This window comes from Rhinoraja longicauda, chromosome 29, assembly GCF_053455715.1.
Source record: "Rhinoraja longicauda isolate Sanriku21f chromosome 29, sRhiLon1.1, whole genome shotgun sequence".
NCBI classification, from domain to species: Eukaryota; Metazoa; Chordata; class Chondrichthyes; order Rajiformes; family Arhynchobatidae; genus Rhinoraja; species Rhinoraja longicauda.
In genome coordinates this window covers 26,472,923-26,491,417 of record NC_135981.1, presented here as the reverse complement: position 1 = coordinate 26,491,417, position 18,495 = coordinate 26,472,923, and the positions used below count along the sequence as shown (strand labels likewise).

The window sequence follows — 18,495 nt, the reverse complement described above, 5'->3', positions numbered from 1 at the left end:
GAGTGCTACCACTGAGTCCTGTAAATGCTTGACAAAAGTCAGATTTTATCACCTTGAAACTGTCCCATGGTAGCAGAATGATGTACTTACTTTATCTGATCGTAGCATAAAACTATGTATTATGATTACCATAATAATATCACGGAGAATCCATCAGTAAAATAAAAATGACAAGATGCTATTTTGAAAAATCTTTACCAAAAGTCCAGTATTGAAAGAGTCGGTAGTAAACCATAGTTCCAATGGTTTCAAACTGTTTATGGAATGTATTGTTAACATTGTAACCTTGTCACGATTGTCAATTCAACTCCTACATGCAACACATATCATCAATACGTCCTGTGAATCAGTTTATTTGAGATGATATTAAATGCATTTTAATATTCTTTTTTGTGCAGTGGAAAAACTAAAACATCCATTTCTTAAAATCGAAGATTCCAGTCGGTAAGCTTGCTTTAATTTTTCACACCTGATTATAATATACTTTTTAGAAATTTGTTTAGATCTTGCCTTGAATGTTGGACATAAAAGTCACGCAGCATGGAAACAAATCATTTGGCACAACTCGTGCATGCCAAAATGCCCCATCCAAGCAAGTGCCAGTTGCCTACTTTTGACCTATATCCTTCTGAACCTTTCCTATAAATGTAAATGTCAGAGTATCTGACATTGTAAATGAAATTATCATACGTAGAAATGAACGTTAAGAATATTTTACTGCATGTTATAGTTACTATTGCATTTTGCAATAATTAAACTCGTCATAAAAGTCATGCAGCACTGCATCGGGTCTGTCAGCCCAGTGCCCATGCCAATTATCAAGCACTTATTTTACACAAATTTGATTTCATACTCTCCATATTTCCATTACCACTCCTTTAAAGACTAACAGCAATTAACAATGCTCAATTTTCCTACCCATCTGCATGAATTTGGGACGTGAGAGGAAACCCATACTGTCACAGCAGGAACATGCATACTCTTTTCCAGACAGCACCGGATGTCAGAATTGAACCCAAGGTCACTGGGGTTATAAGGGAGTAACTCGTTTGGTGGACCTCTTTCTGGTGTTAGTATTTCCATTTGTTGTAACACATTTTATGTAATATCCTCGACCAGAACATCATTCTCCTTATTCCTTATGTCCCTTAGCAGCTCCTCTGCCTGTCTCCAGTCATCCTCTAGGTCAGTCCTCATGGGATCACTTCTCGGGGGAATTGCCTTCGGTTACAACCTCAGAGGAGTCTGATACTGGTGGTTCTTCCTCATTCTCAATGCTTTCTGGTTCTCTTTCTGGATTAGGGATCACCGATGCCAGCGTTTTCTGGTGTTTTCTATAAATCTATAAGTTTATGATTCAGCCAAAGATAGACACAAAGTACTGGAGTAACTTAGCGGGTCAGGCAGCATCTCTGGAGAAAAAGGGTTGGGGACGTTTCGGGTTGAAATCATTCTTCAGACTGACTGAGACTGAAGAAGGGTCTTGACCCGAAACGTCATCCATCTTTTTTTCTCCAGTGATGCTGCCTAACCCGCTGTGTTACTCCAGCACTTTGTTCTTTGGTATAAACCAGCATCTGCAGTTTCTACATTATGATGCAGTGACCTTGGAATTTACTTTCAAGTTCCAATAGCAATGCCACCTCTTTCTCCGACCACTTGGATTTCCTTCCTGGTTTCTCCTTAACCAGGAGTTCAAAGATTCTTTTTGGGCTCCTGAGCTCTACATGTTGATCCGTTTTGATCATTCTGGTGCCAAATGCCTCTCTGCACACCTCACATATATGCCACCCCACAAAATGTGTAAAGTTTACTGACTTAAGAAATATGATTAAATGCATAAAGTTCAGACACTCTCTGCTGAATCATTTGTAAGTGTTACAAATTGTATGTACACAGGCATTTTAAACCCCTTTACCACCAATTTGTCGACTATCCTGAACCGAACTACAAATCCCATGGAGGACATAGTGCCTTTGAACATCGGAAGAAATCTAAAAATGGATATCAGGACCAAGAAAAGAGCAAACTTGGGTAAATAGTATTTTTTTTATATGAACTTTTTTGTTGTGAACTTTAACTACTGCGATTTATTTAATTGGGTTATGGGATATATCTGGAAGAATATTTATTACCCATATTTAATTGATGGTGAGATCATGATGAGCCTCTTTTTTTAATGCACTGTAGTCCTTCAGATTAAGGCTTTCTCACATTGCTGAAGGATAAGGAGATAGGAGCCAATGATAGTAATGGATGTCTACATCTCCAAATCAGGATTTTAGTGACTTATATTGGGAATTTGAACTGGTGACAGGGCAGCACGGTGGCGCAACGGTACAGTTGCTGCCTTGCAGCGCCAGAGACCCGGGTTCGATCCTGACTACGGATGCAGTGTGTATGGAGTTTGTACGTTCTCCCGGTGACCGCGTGGGTTTTTCCCGGGTGCTCCTGTTTCCTCCCACATTCCAAAGACATACCAGGTTTTGTAAGTTAATTTGGCTTTGGTAAAAATTGGTAATTGTCCCTAGTGTGATAGTGGCTACTGTGCAGTGATTGCTGGTCGGCACTGACTCGGTGGGCCGAAAGGTCTGTTTCCAGGCACACTAAATTAAACAAGTGACAATCCTAAGAGCCTGTTGTCTTTGCCCTCTGTAATAGAGTTTGCATTATGTGGGAGATGATGCCAGAGTGGACTTGACAAGTTGCTGCAGTGCATTCTGTAAATAGACCGCACCACAGGCACGAGTGAAACAATAACAAATGGAATGCCCTTCTAGTAAACTGCTTTGTCTTGGATTGTGTCGTGCTGCTCAAGTGTCACAGGAGCTGCACCCCTCCTGGTAATGGATGACCTGTAAAACCGAGGACAGCTAGGAGATGAGTCATTCATCACAGATTTTGAACCCTCTGATCTCTATTTCCTTCTCCGGTAGTTAGCATCAGTGTGATGGATCCGGTTAAATCTCCAGTCAATTGTACATCCCTATTCCTATTGATGAAATGGAATTTAGTGAGGATAATGCCGTTGAATGAGAATTTAACTAAACGATTCATTTTAACTAATTTTCAAAAATAGGAATATTAAAGTCTTAAATGAATCTAAAGTGCGATTGGCATTTTTTGGTCATCTCCACAAATATATTTTAATGCAGACTATCCGGTAATTGGATATATCTGGCGTCCTTCGTGCTTACTCACTGGCAGTATCTGTTACTATTGTCTCGTTTTTCTCATTTGGAGCACATCAAGCTAATTACATTTTGATTAGTTATTAAAAAGACTTTTGAAATATTTAATCTTTGGTGAAGTGTTGACTTATTCGTAGTTGAAAGTAACTTGTTTTCATTATATTTAGCTCATGCGTGTATTTCCAGTCTTGTGCCCCATTTTGTCTTTGAAGCCATTGTGTGCAAATGTAACCTGCACAAATGCCTTGTGTTCTTTCCATTGTGCAGAGTCTGTCGAATGACTGACAGTGAAGGAGATGTAGAAACCCTTACAAAACCAGCAGATTTGCAGATACTGAAGAAACGACATCGCTTCTGTGAATGTTGCCATGAAGCGTTTCATGATCTTGCAGCAGTAAGTGTATTAACTTTTTACAATAGGGTTTCAAAAAGCATGGGCTTTGGTTGCCAAGTTCTGTTAATTGTAGAAACAAGAAACTGCAGGTGTCGGGTTACAAAAAAAGACAAAGTGCTGGAGTAATTCAGCAGGTCAGATAGCTTCAGAATGGCAAGCATGACTTGGGTAGCTTCCAACCCAACTGTTTGAATTCTTCAATTTTCCTTAACCTCTAACAACCCTTTCCCCTGTGCCTCATTGGACTCGCACCTATTTTTCCCATCCCCTTCTACATGCATTCCTTCCTCTGGCTTCACAACTGGAACTCTTCAATTGTTTTGTCTCATAGCTTCTGGTTTTTTTTCACCTCTGACCTTTATCCAACGATCTGCCTACCAAAACCCCACTCACCTGTGTCATCTTTTGAACGTCACCTATTCATGTTCTCCAGAGATGCAGCCTGACCCACTGAGTTATTCCTGAACTTTGTGTCTGTTACTTGTATCATTGTCATTAAGTAAAGAACTGTTTTTATGAGAGTATTTGCAAAGATATCGATGTATGTGTTCCAGATGCACAACGTTTAACATCATTTATTGTTTCCCTTATATCAATCTTTGGGATTTCTTTTTAATACGGAAAAATATACAACTAGCATGTAAATGGAAGGAGCTCTCCTGTTCTAGGAATGCATTAAGCAAAAATACTCTCTTACACAAATAGAGTCTTTTGTCTTTAACATTGGTAAATTCATCTGTGCAAATGCAGTATCCATAATTCACTGAATACACCTTCGGTTACTTTCAAACCTTTACATCCCAAATGGTTTACCATGCTCCAAACTAGACATCAAATAACTAGCTCAATGATCCATCAGCAGACACTTTTTTACTGTGGGAAACTCTGTGGCAGCTTGAAACTGTTCGAAATTATCTTGAACAAAGATGGCATGGTCCTAAACTAGTTAATCCTGGAACAGGAAAACCACGATTAGAACACATGTTAATGCCTCTGCCGGTTTTCTTGCACTAAACCACTTCCCACCTATCTGTTTGGGACAAAAGATGGGGGATATTGATATGGGGTAACTGGTACAGAATTAGAAAAGAGTCAAAGAAATGTTATCACTGAGTACAGTGAATTTAGAACATACCACTTGAAAGAATGGTGGAGGCAGAAAAGTTTGTCACATTTTTAAAAAGTAGCTGGGAAAAAACTTGAAGACTTGTAACCTATTAGGAATGACAAAATAGCCCCTTTATAGACACCATGAGCCAAATAACACCCATCCGTGCTGTTTCTATGGTTGGATCTCATGGAAGATTATCTGGGGGTTTTTTTCCACTCCCTGATGCCGAATGTCTCCCTCACAGACTAATAATATTCAAGCATTTTTCTTTCCTTTGATGCTGTGCTGAAGTCCTCCAAATATCAAGGCAGCAATACCCTACTCTTTTGACCCCTTTTTAATGATCTCCAATGCTTTGCAAATTGGTTCCAGCACTTTTGGTTTTACTTGTATTCTGCTGCTTCCCATGAAACTGTTCAGAGATGAGCAGGGATTGGGCTCAATAGTGGCAATTAATTATTTTTTTCAATTCTAACCATTTATGTGTGGTGGAGGTCTGAGTGAATAGTTGGGTGTCAAATTATAACAAGCTCAATGTATCATTAAAGAGGACATACACGTAAAGCGCAAAGCAACATTGAACCCTTGAGTATGGATCATACGAGGAAAAGAGGAGAAACCTGAGGAGGTCATCTCTCTGCTATTAATTAGCAGTGAAGCCCTAGAATCATACATATCACTAAACAATTCTCAATTATAATTGAAGAATAATTGAATAATAATAAGTCAGAATACTAATTGAAGAATAATAGTCTGAAGAAAGGTTCTGACCCAAATGTTCTCCAGGGAGGCTGTCTGACACCCTGAGTTACTCTAGCATTTTGTGTCTTTGCTATAAATCAGCATCTGCCGTTCCTTGTCATTAGTCAATTATTACTGTTCGCTTATTTTTCTGAAGCAATTCCAGGTGTATAAGCTTAATAGCAAGGGTTTCAACAATTGCTATGGTTGTAATTAAAAGAAACATTTATGTATTTATCTGAACTCAACATACATTCTGCCCAGCCTATTTCATTTTTTGCTAAAATAAGAAATATTTGTTTTCCTTCATCTTTTAGTCAGATGAGCTGGGTAGTAGAAAATGTGTATTTATTAGCCTGAAAGTCATCTACTTTGCTCATTTGATTATATTTATAAACATATAATGCATCCTCATAGCCAGATTGTAGTCTAGGGCAGTTCCTTGTTAGGTGACATGGCCTAAATTATTATGTTCTTACACCGACCGATAAGACTTAACAGTAACTGAAAGTTAAACTAACAAAACAAAAAGTTTGGGAGAGAAAAGATAGTTGTTGGGATTGTAGCCGAGAGAACGGAGAACTGGGTGGTAACTGTGATTCTGCTGATTGATAAATACATCTCTTGATGCTCTCTTGACATCTTCAGTGATGTAACCTGGGGTCATTGGGTGTTTCGGGTCTTTCAACATCAGACACCCTCGCCCGAGCGACCCAGCCATGGTTGATCAGACCACGACTTGTGCTCGGGTGGCATTCGCGCCTCCCCATGGACCTCTTCTCCTGATCCAGAGCCATCGCGAGGCTTTCTCCGCTGCCTCTGTGGTGTTCTTGGTGGCTCTTCTCTCCATTCCGGTGATGCCCAGTGCACTCAAGGCCTTATAGAGCGATTGCCCTGCAAAACCTCTACAGCCAACCTCGATGGGCATCCACCTTGCCTTCCAGCCCTGCTTACGGCAGTCTATGACCAGCTCTTCGTATTTGGTCTTCTTTCTCTCGTGGGCCTCCTCCAGACGCTCCTCCCACAGCACTGTCAGTTCCAACAAGACGATGCTTTTGGTTGCCTCTGAGACCAGGAGGATGTCCGGCCTCGGGGTGGTCGTGGCGATGTGCCGTGGGGACTTCAGCTGTTTCACCAGGTCTACAGAAAGCTGCCAGCCCTGCGCAGTCGCCAGGGTTCCCGATGGATTCTTGGCTGCTGTGGTTCTTGGCAGCTGCACTCCAGCCTTCACAAAGGCGATCATCTGGGTGGTGGGGCGTGCTCGTCTGCAGCTGCTGAGTCCCATGCTGATGGCTTCTGCAATGGGTTTCAGAACCTGGTTGTGTTGCCAGGTGTACCGGCCTTGCCCAAGAGCCTTTGGGTTGCAGCTCAGGATGTGTTCCAACCTGCCTGCCTTGCCTGAGCATTGAGGACAATCCGGAGATTCTGCTTTGCCCCAGATGAAGAGGTTCGATGGGCTGGGCAGGACATCATACATTGCCTGGACTAGGAACTTGATACGCTGTGGTTCAGCCTGCCAGAGCTCAGTTATTGTGACTTTTCGGTCCATGGCCTGCTCCCACCTTGTCCAGGCCCCCTGCTGCCTCAAGCCAACCGCTCTGCTGGGCCTCTCCTCCTCCACTACTGCCCTCACTTCCTCCTGGACCAGCCTGCGCCCCTCCTTCCCCTTGGCCTTGTCAAACTGGGGAGTTGGGAAGGTTCCCAGACCAGCTCTTCCCCGAGTCACTGCTCCCACCAGGTCTCCGAGACTCCACTTGCAGCACAGCTTCGCCAGCTCTCCACTTCCTCACAGTTTTCACTTCTGTAACTATCCATTCCATAGCAGTATTTTAATATGAACCTCAATAAATTATTTTAGAATAGCAATTGTGCAGATACAAGTCATAGGTTTGGATCTTTTAACCCCATAACTGATCATTTAGCTGTTGAAATAGAAGGAAATCTGCGGTTTCTGCAATTGGCAATATATGTACATTCCTTCTATCCTGTATCTGTACACTGTGGACACCGTGATTGGAATCATGTACAGTCTTTCCACTAGATAGCACAACAAAAAGCTTTTCACTGTACCTTAGCATACATGACAATAAACTTAGCTGAACCAAACCTCTAACCAACTCTGAATAGCTCTATGGACTTGCACTGTCTTACTGAGATTCTCACCACCAACACTGGGGAATTGCCTCTCACATTCTGGACCAAATTCAACCTGTGGAAACAATAGACACTATTAGTAGGGACTGCAGGACTGTTCTCATAAGACGAAGGGAAATAAGAGTTGTATTTTATTACTTTGGATTAATTTGATGTTTTGAATTATTTATGTTTTTTTTAACCTACTTTGTTTTATATAATTTCAAAAATTGTTTTCATTCTTAACTTCATTTTAAATAGTTTTGTTAATGTCCCCCTGACCGTTGGTCATTTGCCAATTATTTAAAGACCTTTTTTTTGGCAACCAGCAAAACTGGGGCAATGCTTTACCAGATGATTGTGATTGTGCTTTACCAGAGTAGTGATTGTGGGTGATTTCAATTTTCCGTACTTAGACTGGGAATCACATTCTGTTAAAGGGCTGGATGGTTTGGAGTTTGTAAAATGTGTGCAGGATAGTTTTTTGCAGCAATACGTAGAGGTACCTACCAGAGAAGGGGCAGTGTTGGACCTTCTGTTAGGAAATGAGACGGGTCAGGTGACGGAGGTATGTGTTGAGGAGCACTTTCGGTCTAGTGATCACAATGCCATTAGTTTCAATATAATTATGGAGAAGGTCAAATCTGGACCAAGGGTTGAGATTTTGGATTGGAGAAAAGCAAATTTTGAGGAGATGAGAAAGGATTTAAAAGGAGTGAAATGGGACATTTTGTTTTATGAAAAGGATATAATAGAGAAATGGAGGATATTTAACGGTGAAATTTTGAGAGTACAGAGTCTTTATGTCCCTGTTCGGTGGAAAGGAAAGAATAATAATTTGAAAGAGCCGTGGTTTTCCAGGGAAATTGGACACGGTTCGGAAAAAGAGGGAGATATACAATAAATATAAGCGGCAGGGAGAAAATGAGGTTCTTGAGGAATATAAAGAATGTAAAAGGAATCTTAAGAAGGAAATTAGAAAAGCGAAAAAAAGATATGAGGTTGCTTTGGCAAGTAATGTAAAAGTAAACCCCAAGGGGTTCTACAGATATGTCAATAGCAAAAGGATAGCGAGGGATAAAATTGGTCCATTAGAGAGTCAGAGTGGACAGCTATGTGCTGAGCCGGAAGAAATGGGGGAGATATTAAACAATTTCTTTTCTTCGGTATTCACCGAGGAGAAGGATATTGAATTATGTGAGGTAAGCGAAACAAGTAGAGTAGTGATGGAAATTATGAGGATCAAAGAAGAGGAGGTACGGACACTTTTGAAAAATATAAAAGTGGATAAGTCTCCAGGTCCTGATAGGATATTCCCTAGGACATTGAGGGAAGTTAGTGCAGAAATAGCAGGGGCTATGACGGAAATATTTCAAACGTCATTAGAAACGGGGATGGTGCCGGAAGATTGGCGCATTGTGCATGTTGTGCCTTTGTTTAAAAAAGGTTCTAAAAGTAAACCTAGCAATTATAGACCTGTTAGTTTGACGTCTGTGGTGGGAAAATTAATGGAAAAGATACTTAGGGACAATATATATAATCACGTGGATAAACAAGGCCTGATTAGAAACAGTCAGCATGGATTTGTGCCTGGAAGGTCAAATTATAGGTCTTGAATTTTTTGAAGAGGTTACCAGGGAAATTGATAAGGGCAAGGCTGTGGATGTTGTCTATATGGACTTCAGTAAGGCATTTGACAAGGTTCCACATGGAAGGTTGATTAAGAAGGTTAAATCGTTGGGTATTAATAGTGAGGTTGCAAGATGGATTCAACAATGGCTGAATGGGAGATACCAGAGGGTAATGGTTGACAACTGTATGTCAGGTTGGAGGCCAGTGTCTAGTGGAGTACCCCAAGGATCTGTGTTGGGTCCACTGTTGTTTGTCATTTACATTAATGATCTGGATGATGGTGTGGCAAATTGGATTAGTAAGTATGCAGATGATACTAAGATAGGTGGTGTAGTTAATGATGAAGTAGATTTTCAAAGTCTACAGAGAGACTTGGGCCTTTTAGAAGGGTGGGCTGAAAGATGGCAGATGGAGTTTAAAGCTGATAAGTGTGAGGTGCTGCATTTTGGTAGGACAAATCAAAATAGGACGTACAGGGTAAATGGTAGGGAATTGAGGAATGCAGTGGGACAGAGGGATCTGGGAATAACTGTGCATTGTTCCCTGAAGGTGGAATCTTATGTGGATAGGGTGGTGAAGAAGGCGTTTGGTATGCTTGCCTTTATAAATCAGAGCATCGAATTTAGAAGTTGGGATGTAATGTTGAAATTGTACAGGGCATTGGTGAGGCCGAATCTGGAGTATGGTGTGCAGTTCTGGTCGCCAAATTATAGGAAGGATGTCGACAAAACGGAGAGGGTACAGAGGAGATTTACTAGAATGTTGCCTGGGTTTCAGCACTTGAGCTACAGAGAGAGGTTGAACAGGTTGGGTCTTTATTCTTTGGAGCGTAGAAGGTTGAGGGGGGACTTGATAGAGGTTTTTAAATTTTTAAGAGGGACGGACAGAGTTGACGTGGGTAGGCTTTTCCCTTTGAGAGTGGGGAAGATTCCAACAAGGGGACATAACTTCAGAATTGAGGGACAAAAGTTTAGGGGTAACATGAGGGGTAACTTCTTTACTCAGAGGGTGGTGGCTGTGTGGAATGAGCTTCCGGTGGAAGTGGTGGAGGCAGGCTCGATTTTATTATTTAAGAGTAAATTGGATAGATATATGGATGGGAGGGGATTGGAGGGTTATGGTCTGAGAGCAGGTAGATGAGACTAGGTCAGAGAAAGTGGTCGGCGTGGACTGGTAGGGCCGAACGGGCCTGTTTCCGTGCTGTAATTGTTATATGGATATATGTTGAAGCTTTCAGAGCAGGGCTTTCCTATGGTATCATTTGCCATTGAAGCCTCCAGGTTGGAGTCCGGGATACTCCGTGGCAGTGATGCAGACCCTGAACATGTGCATCAGACAGACACTGGCATGGGAAACCTGCAGACAGCTGGCCCAGGTCAATACCATGGGGCATGTCATTAGTTTGGTACTGCTCTACTGATCCCAATTAAAAATCACATTACCTTTAGGCGTCCCTGGGGATTTTAGCAACATTTTAAATAACTTTGAAAACCTACTTAATTCCCCTTTTTTTAAATTTCAGCATCTTCATTCAAAACAGCATCAGGATTTCGCCAGTAATCCCTCTCACTTCAATGTCCTTGATGATATTATGTCTCGATTAACAAATGAATTTGTAGAGTGCCAAAGCAATGGGAGCAGCCAACGGTATGTCTTCAAATATATGAACATTTATTTATTCATTTTAGAATATTTTTTGTAGAAAGATATTGTCTTTCAGACTATTGTACAATGCATTAATTCAGCACAAACCTCCCCCACATTCTTCATTCGCTGAAATGCACGCTTGGTGCCTAATTGGTAAAATACGACTCTTGCTTTTAAACCTCTAAAGATACGAAACAAGATGCTGCAGTGAAATAATATTAATTTAATCCTTTGAGTAGAATGACTAATATTTCTACAATGAAAATAAAAGCTTCAAAATAAAAACTTTTGGCCAACATTAAATGGAAGGCACAACCTAGTTTATGGTCACATGTTCCAAAGCATGACTTACAATAAATAGGCTCCCACTTAGAGGACACATGTATAGCTTAAGTGAGAAAAAGACCAATACACTGAATTCTGCTTTCATTAACTTAAACGAAAAGGAGATGTGATCCGGATAGAGCGTACTTTGAATTTGAAATGCATGAGAGGATGAAGGTGTAAGGACAAAGGGGACTCACTAGATAAAGGTGACTAAAATTACTGACTCACATAAAGATATGGGCAATTACAGAGATTGGCTAGGTGGAGTGGTCTGTTTCTATGTTGTAGTGTTCATGTATTTCTATGACGGAACTTAAAATGTGTAATTCTAAAGCCAAATTTTGGACTGAGGCAGATTGCCGCCTTATTTACATTCAACATTATGTCCAAAGTTTAAAAATTACTCAATTTGTGCTTTAGTGACCTTTAAAGGACCAGGTGAAATCACCTCACGAGATGTCGGCAGTTACAGATAACTTCTACAGCTGCACAGTTCCCCAGTGCTAAGACTATGTAGCGAGGTAGCAGGGTGTGTGAGTGGACTGAGTTTCAGGAGATGGAATCGAGCACGCTTGCCCTCGGCCATCCTCGTGCCTGGCTGATAGTTTGTGCTATCAAATACCTTTTCCATTGTTGCAAACCTTTTGAATACTTTAAGAGAATACAGGCAGTTGTGCTCTAACATGCTAGCTGCATTCTTAAGTAACCTTGCATTATAGAAAAGAGTATCCTAAAAACACGCACAATTAGATTCTTAAGAGCCAGTATGATTTACTATAAGGAAGTTGAGTGTAAGCCAAATTTTTTTCCAAGATTGCTGCTTTCCAAGACAGTTTTAAAAATTCTGCTTTGTCAATTTCCAAGGTAACTCTCTCTAACTTCCCGTGGTGACAATGGCAGCCTGCGTATGATTAGTGCGGATCTAGTTCCTGATCAAAACTCGTATTGTAACCAAATCAGCCCACGTAATGGAAATGGTGTTCCCTAATAAATCTACCATGTTATATTCAATTCACTTTATAGCAGAGCAACCTATAATACAACAAAAAAAATTAAGATTCAATAGAATGGGACTGCACTCGCTGTGACTGGCAAAAGGCAAAGGGTCCAGATACAGTCCCCCCACGTTGAGTGTATTCCATGCTTTTGCACTAACGTGCCCAGGGGCATAAACACGCACAAGAACTTGCTGACCCTTCTCCGTCAAACTGCCAGGCAGATGTCAGTACAATCTGGGTCCCACTTGCTCAAAAACTGAGCAATTCTTCATTTTAATTTCTCTAATAATTTACATCCTCAGAATTAACAGACGTCCCTTTAGGAAGGAGATGAGGAGGAATTTCTTTAGTCAGGGGGTGGTGAGTCTGTGGAATTCTTTGCTACAGAAGGCTGCGGAGGCCAAGTCAATTCATATTTTTAAGGCAGAGATAGATAGATTCTTGATTAGTACGGATGTCAGGGGTTATGGGGAAAAGGCAGGAGAATGTGGTTCAGCTGGAAAGATAGATCAGCCATGATTGAATGACGGAGCTGACATGATGGGCCGAAAGGCCTAATTCTGCTTCTTCACTTATGAAGAAACATTGCAAGATTCCAGTGATATTTGACTTTGTCTCTCTTTGCCATGTGTAATATTTATTGGTGCTTTACATTCAGATCCACAAAGACTGCATCAAATACTGCGATTTCACTGTCTAAGATGTACGTGGAATCACTGCAGGCAGTTACTAATTTTGTTCTTGAGGATGGAGAACAAGATCATTCACTTGACTCGGTGTCTGATAGCCTAGTGATAAATCTTCCTTTCAAAAATCTGGAACAAGTTGAAATGATGGGACAGGATTCAAAGCTGCAGCAGGTAAAACTAGACAGAAAGAAGGAAGACACAAATATGGATGGATCGAAACACAATCGCCTTCAGCAGGATCATGACCAGGCATCTGTAAATTATACAAATGGAACAGATAGGGGTTCTAAACAACTGGTGGTGAAATTATTGGATTTCAGAACAGATGGGGAAGTGGCATTCCACGAATCTAATGACCAACTGCATGCTACGATTGCTCATATGGAGGACGCTTCATTTGATGCCAACAAAGAGGGAAGTTCAGAAACCTGCCGTCAAGAAAAGCAAGAACATATGAACTCTGCTCCTGAGGAAATTTTGAGTTGTGTAAAGGCATTCCCAGAATTCCAGAAGGTTGATTGCGATGCATATACAATAGGGAATAAATGCAATTTCAAAAAACGCAAACGATCCAATGATGCTAGTTCACAAAATGAGAACAGTCCCAGGCCTAGACTGGATGACTTGTCTGAAGTGTGTAATGTTTTTACTTTCTTTAAAAGTACTAATTCTTTTGTCAATAATTTGTCCCAAGCACACACAGAATTGTTTTATTTATCAGATGTGGACAAAACCTTCACTTCTACTTGTTTTCAACAAAGTGTGCTTCCTACTACATACTCCATGAACATCTCCATGGGGGAACATTTTGACTTATCAACTAAGCTGAACTTGGACAAACCTTCCAATATTAAAGAAGGTCGAGAAGACTTGCAAACAAAGACCAATTTCAAAAACATGGTGAATCTTCAAGGAGTTTGGAATTGTGAAGAAAAACAAAAATGTTTATCAAACACTACAACCATAAATAATCAAGAAGTGAGTGAAGACAATCAATTTGTTAAGGCCGCTGAAATTGCTTTCAAAGAGAAAGTGCAACTGAAAGTTACTTTGAGCAACACAACAGATCAGGATAGAAACAAGTTGTTATCAACTGCTCCAAACACTGAAGATTTTGTGTCACCAAACAGCAAAGTAGTCCTTGATAATGAAATTATACTTACAGGAGAAACAAAACTTGGAAACACACACAAGGAAATTAATCCCAGAACGGCAGCACAAAGTACTGTGATGCAGCTCACTGCCTCTGATAAAACCAGTACCAAGAGACTGCCTGGATACGACCCATTCCTGGATTCAAAAATGGATGAAAGTGGATGTAAAAATTCTGTCAACTTCTGCCATTTTGCTTTTAAAAATAATACAGGTCAAACAGATATCTTTTCATCAGAATCTGAATGGGATATTCAGTTACCTGCACAATGTTGCATTATACAAACCAATAACAAAAGTCAACATTCTGTTGACATGGAAATCTTGCGAAAGACATGTGTAGATATGAAGGATGCAGAGTATGAGACTCAGTTAAACTCTGTTTTAAAGAACAAATCAGAGGTGGATTTGATCAGTAAAGAGGGGCACGATCTAATGAGTTGACACTAAAGCAAGCATCACATTATATACTATTGAGTCCTATCTGATTGATTGCACTTATTACTGATATTACCAAAGCTATTGACTCTTTAATTAAATGTTGTTAATTATTTTATGAGTCAGAAAATGATTTGCAGAAGCTATTGGTGTTACTGGTCCTAATTGAGTTTCTGCTTCAGTTTCTTCTTTTAATAAATGTTGTTCAGTTGATTTTTCAGCACACAATTGGGTATTGGCAGATAAACTCACAGAAAGAAATCCTTACTTATGAATCCAACCCATGCATGTTGCATCTTTTTGTTTTCTTCCCATTTCTCAACTAATATGGTTTTCACTGCACTGTACAATATGAGCAAAGTAAACTCCAGGCATTCTTAAAGGTCAGTGTAGAGAGTTCCATATCAGTGAAGCAATGATACCTCCCGTTCATTGCAAAGTGGTAGGATGTAAATTCATGCCCAATGTTCTGTGTGGGATCTGATTTTTGGATGCCGTGCCATACAGGGGTTGCAACCATCTCTCCTCCATCCGCTGCCACTCCTTGCTCCTTAACAATAGAAAGGTTGCCCGTTGATTCTTGCCTACATCGCTACAGATTTTTCAAGTCGAACTCTGCAGCTCTAGGAGCAGGCCTCTTTGTTATCCAGGAATATAACAGGGCAGGATTTAATATTCATAATGACCCAACAGTATTACCTTCCAAAATAACTGACAGAAGTAAATATCTATATGAGGGGAAGAGGCTGCAGATAGAGAATGGTTAAAAATAAGATTTATTATGTAGCAAGCTCTCAGAATTTTAGAGCAGCAGTATATTGTTTACTGAACAATAGATACTGAACAAAGCTCTTGAGATGAATTTATGCAATTGAACTGGTGTTTCAATCATCTTTAGCTAGTTTTGCAGTGCTACAGAAAACGTTTAGATTTCACGTGCTAAAGAAATTCTAAGCAGTCACTGACTGCCATTTTGTTGCATTCTGTCAATTTTCTATATTCTGTCTCAAAACGGATTTGAATATTGAAGATCCATTGTGGGCAGTCTTTCTAAGATCAAAATGGGGTTGAACTCTTGTTTTCTAATTCATTTACAATTAAAGTACAATAGTGGGGACAAACCGTCAAGACTCATTTGTTACTTAATTTATAAGTTAGAGCTGTAATTCTTAATACTTAAAATTAGTTGGGAGGTAATGGATTTTTAATTTATTCTGACCCATAAAGCCGTTAGTTCAAGGCATCCCATCAGCCAAAGGTCACCAAGTAATTGTGCAAATAAACACCACTATTAAAGATGTAGAAATTGAAACATTTGTCTTGCTCTTGGTTGTTTTGACTTAAGCACCCATGTTTTAAAAAAGGATGGGTGTTTGAACTGTCCATTCATTTGAAAGAAGGGCAGATGGAGAAAATCGCAGCGAAAAATTTAAATGAATTTGCTCCACCCGACAAATTTAGAATACATATTTCATTAGGAATACTTCTTCTCCCTTTCAATAAAATGAACACACACTTTTTCGTCATTCTGTTCATATTTTGTACCTCCTGAGTACTTGCGAACTACACAGTTAAACAAAAACTTAGTGTGGTCTGTCATTTACAGTGAAAGAAGAAAATTGTGTTGGTAAGCACTTTTCAACAATTATTGATTTTAAACTTAAATAGATGCCTTTCATCTTTGAGGGAGAAAAAGAACAACCATTAAAAGTAAATTTGTGATTGTGGTTCTAATTCCACAAATTGAACCCTTTTTAAAAAATCAAAAGTAGCATTTCCTGTATTAACATTTTACAACAAACACATTGTCTTTGCAGTTCCTTATCTTAATTTCCCAGGCATTGAGTGATGTGGAAATAAATGCAATACATGTTCCTTTGCATTGATTGACTAACAATGCATTATATTGATTAACAATGCAGTGGATGAACTGTATTTTTAACAACACTTTTTGGAACATTATCGTGGAAGTTTTTTGCATATAATGTGTTTGTCTATGTGACCTAATAATGAATCATCTTTGACTTTTACATTAAGTACCACAAGCAGCTCAATGGTCTAATAGTTTGGAAGACAAAAAAATCATTGAAGTATCTTCTTGTGAACAATTCTCATCAAGCAATTGAACTGCACAAATAGTTTTAATCATGGAATGTACACCAGTTAGAATCTTTGAAATAAACGTTGAAATGCAGCTTACTGTCTTTTAATTAATTAAAACAATTGTTTTTTTAATGTTCCTTGTACTTTGAAACTGAGATTCACAACTTCATTGATCAGTTATGAATTGACTCTGGTTGTGCTTCAGACAGAAAGCCAGCGTGGGGCATCAAGGTCCGGATCAAACCCGGATCGCTGGTGCTGTGAGGTAGCAGCTTTACCGCTGCACCACTGTGCCGCCCTTAAACTAGTGCTGAATGCTCCCTTAAACTGTCAGCTTAACTGATTACGTGCCGAGCCTGCGTGCAAGCTATGAACCTTGCTCTTTGACACCAAGATTCCCCTCATTTATACTCTCAGTACAGAGTTGTATCCCAACGCACATTGTTTCTTGGCATTATATGTCACATCCTGCCAATTTGAGTACGAGCCCCCAGTTATTCTTGCTTTCTGTTTCCTGCCTCTCAGTCATTCATTTGCATTCAATTCCATGGTTTTAAAGTGTAGCTGACATTTATGAGAAATCGTTATCAATTGTCTTCTAAAAATCCACATAATTAAGTTGCATCTGCTTACTAGTGTAGATTCCCCTTCAAATAGGCCAATCGCTTATCAAGGGTTGCCCACCCTTTAATCCGTGTTAAATTTCTGATCAAATAAAAACTTCAATCTTTTCAATCAGTCTATTCTTAATAAATACAAGAGAATGCAGATGTTGCAATCCTAACCAGAAATATCTTTTGTTCATTTCCCTCCACGGATGCTGCCTGACCTGCTGACCTCTAGCAATCTATACAATTATAGATTGAAATAATTTCCTGACAACAGATGTTAGGTTAACAAATCTGTATTTTTCTTGTTTTCTCCTGTTTTCATTAATTGCTCATTTATTGGAGCAATGTACCAACATGTGGCGACATGTTGCCAGCAGCTCAGCAGAAAAATAATTAAATATAGTAATTCTCAGCTTACCTGTACAAAAGGACAGCAGAAACTGACAAGCTGCATTAGCGCTATGGCGATCTACTGGCAACAACGAAGCTGCGACTGTAAGGGAATTCCCGATCGCAGGGGAATCCCCGACCTGGAGGATCGCAGGAACAGGTGAGTACTGCACCTGGAAACACCGGGGAGGCCTCCATGGTGTCCGGAAACGTGGCCGGCGGGCAGGATTACAAGTCAGACTGAAGAGCAAGGGACTACGACCCCTTCTCCCTACCATCCTACTTGCCAATGTGCAATCACTGGAAAATAGAGTGTAGACTTAAGGTCAAGGCTGCTTTACCAAAGGGAGCTGAGGGAATGCTCTGTGTTCTGTTTCACAGAGACACGACTCACCCCCAGCTCCCCAGACTCGGCCGCCCAACCTGAAGGTTCCTCCATCCATCGTATGGACCGAACGCGAGAATGGGAAAGGGAGAGGCGTGGGCGCCTACCTCATGTCTACCTTCGCGGGGCTCAGATATGGCATTTCTGTCTAACTCCTGCTCTCCGCACCTGGAACATCTGATGGTGAAGTGCCGCCCCTTCTACCTCCCGAGGGAATTCACCTCCACGATCCTGACCGCAGTCCACATCCCACCCCAGGCAGACTCCCGTCTAGCATTGGAGGAGCTGCACACCATGGTCAACAAGCACCAGACAGCGTACCCCAAAGCCTTTACCACCATAGCCGGGGACTTCAACAAAGCCAACTTGAAACAATCACTCCCAAACTACCACCAACATGTGGCCTGCAGCACCAGAGGATTAAACACCCTGGACCACTGCTATACGACCATCAAGGATGCCTATCGTTCTATCTGTGCATTTGGGTAGCAGTAAAAGGATAAGTCCAAGTCAGCATGGATTTATGAAAGGGAAATCATGCTTGACTAATCTT

At 40.5% G+C, this 18,495-nt stretch overlaps 1 protein-coding gene across 2 annotated transcripts in view; it reads left to right on the top strand.

The window, feature by feature from the left end:
• LOC144607585 (uncharacterized) overlaps positions 1-16,567 on the top strand; it is a 44,086-nt gene extending 27,519 nt beyond the window's left edge. For both annotated transcript variants that reach the window (XM_078424503.1, XM_078424504.1), the window contains 5 exons: positions 399-444; positions 1,900-2,034; positions 3,459-3,585; positions 10,725-10,849; positions 12,833-16,567. In XM_078424503.1, the coding sequence (XP_078280629.1) occupies positions 399-444; positions 1,900-2,034; positions 3,459-3,585; positions 10,725-10,849; positions 12,833-14,459 (2,060 nt within the window). In that variant the 3' untranslated portion in view covers positions 14,460-16,567. The remainder of the gene's footprint in view (positions 1-398; positions 445-1,899; positions 2,035-3,458; positions 3,586-10,724; positions 10,850-12,832) is intronic.
• The last annotated feature ends 1,928 nt before the right edge of the window (positions 16,568-18,495 follow it).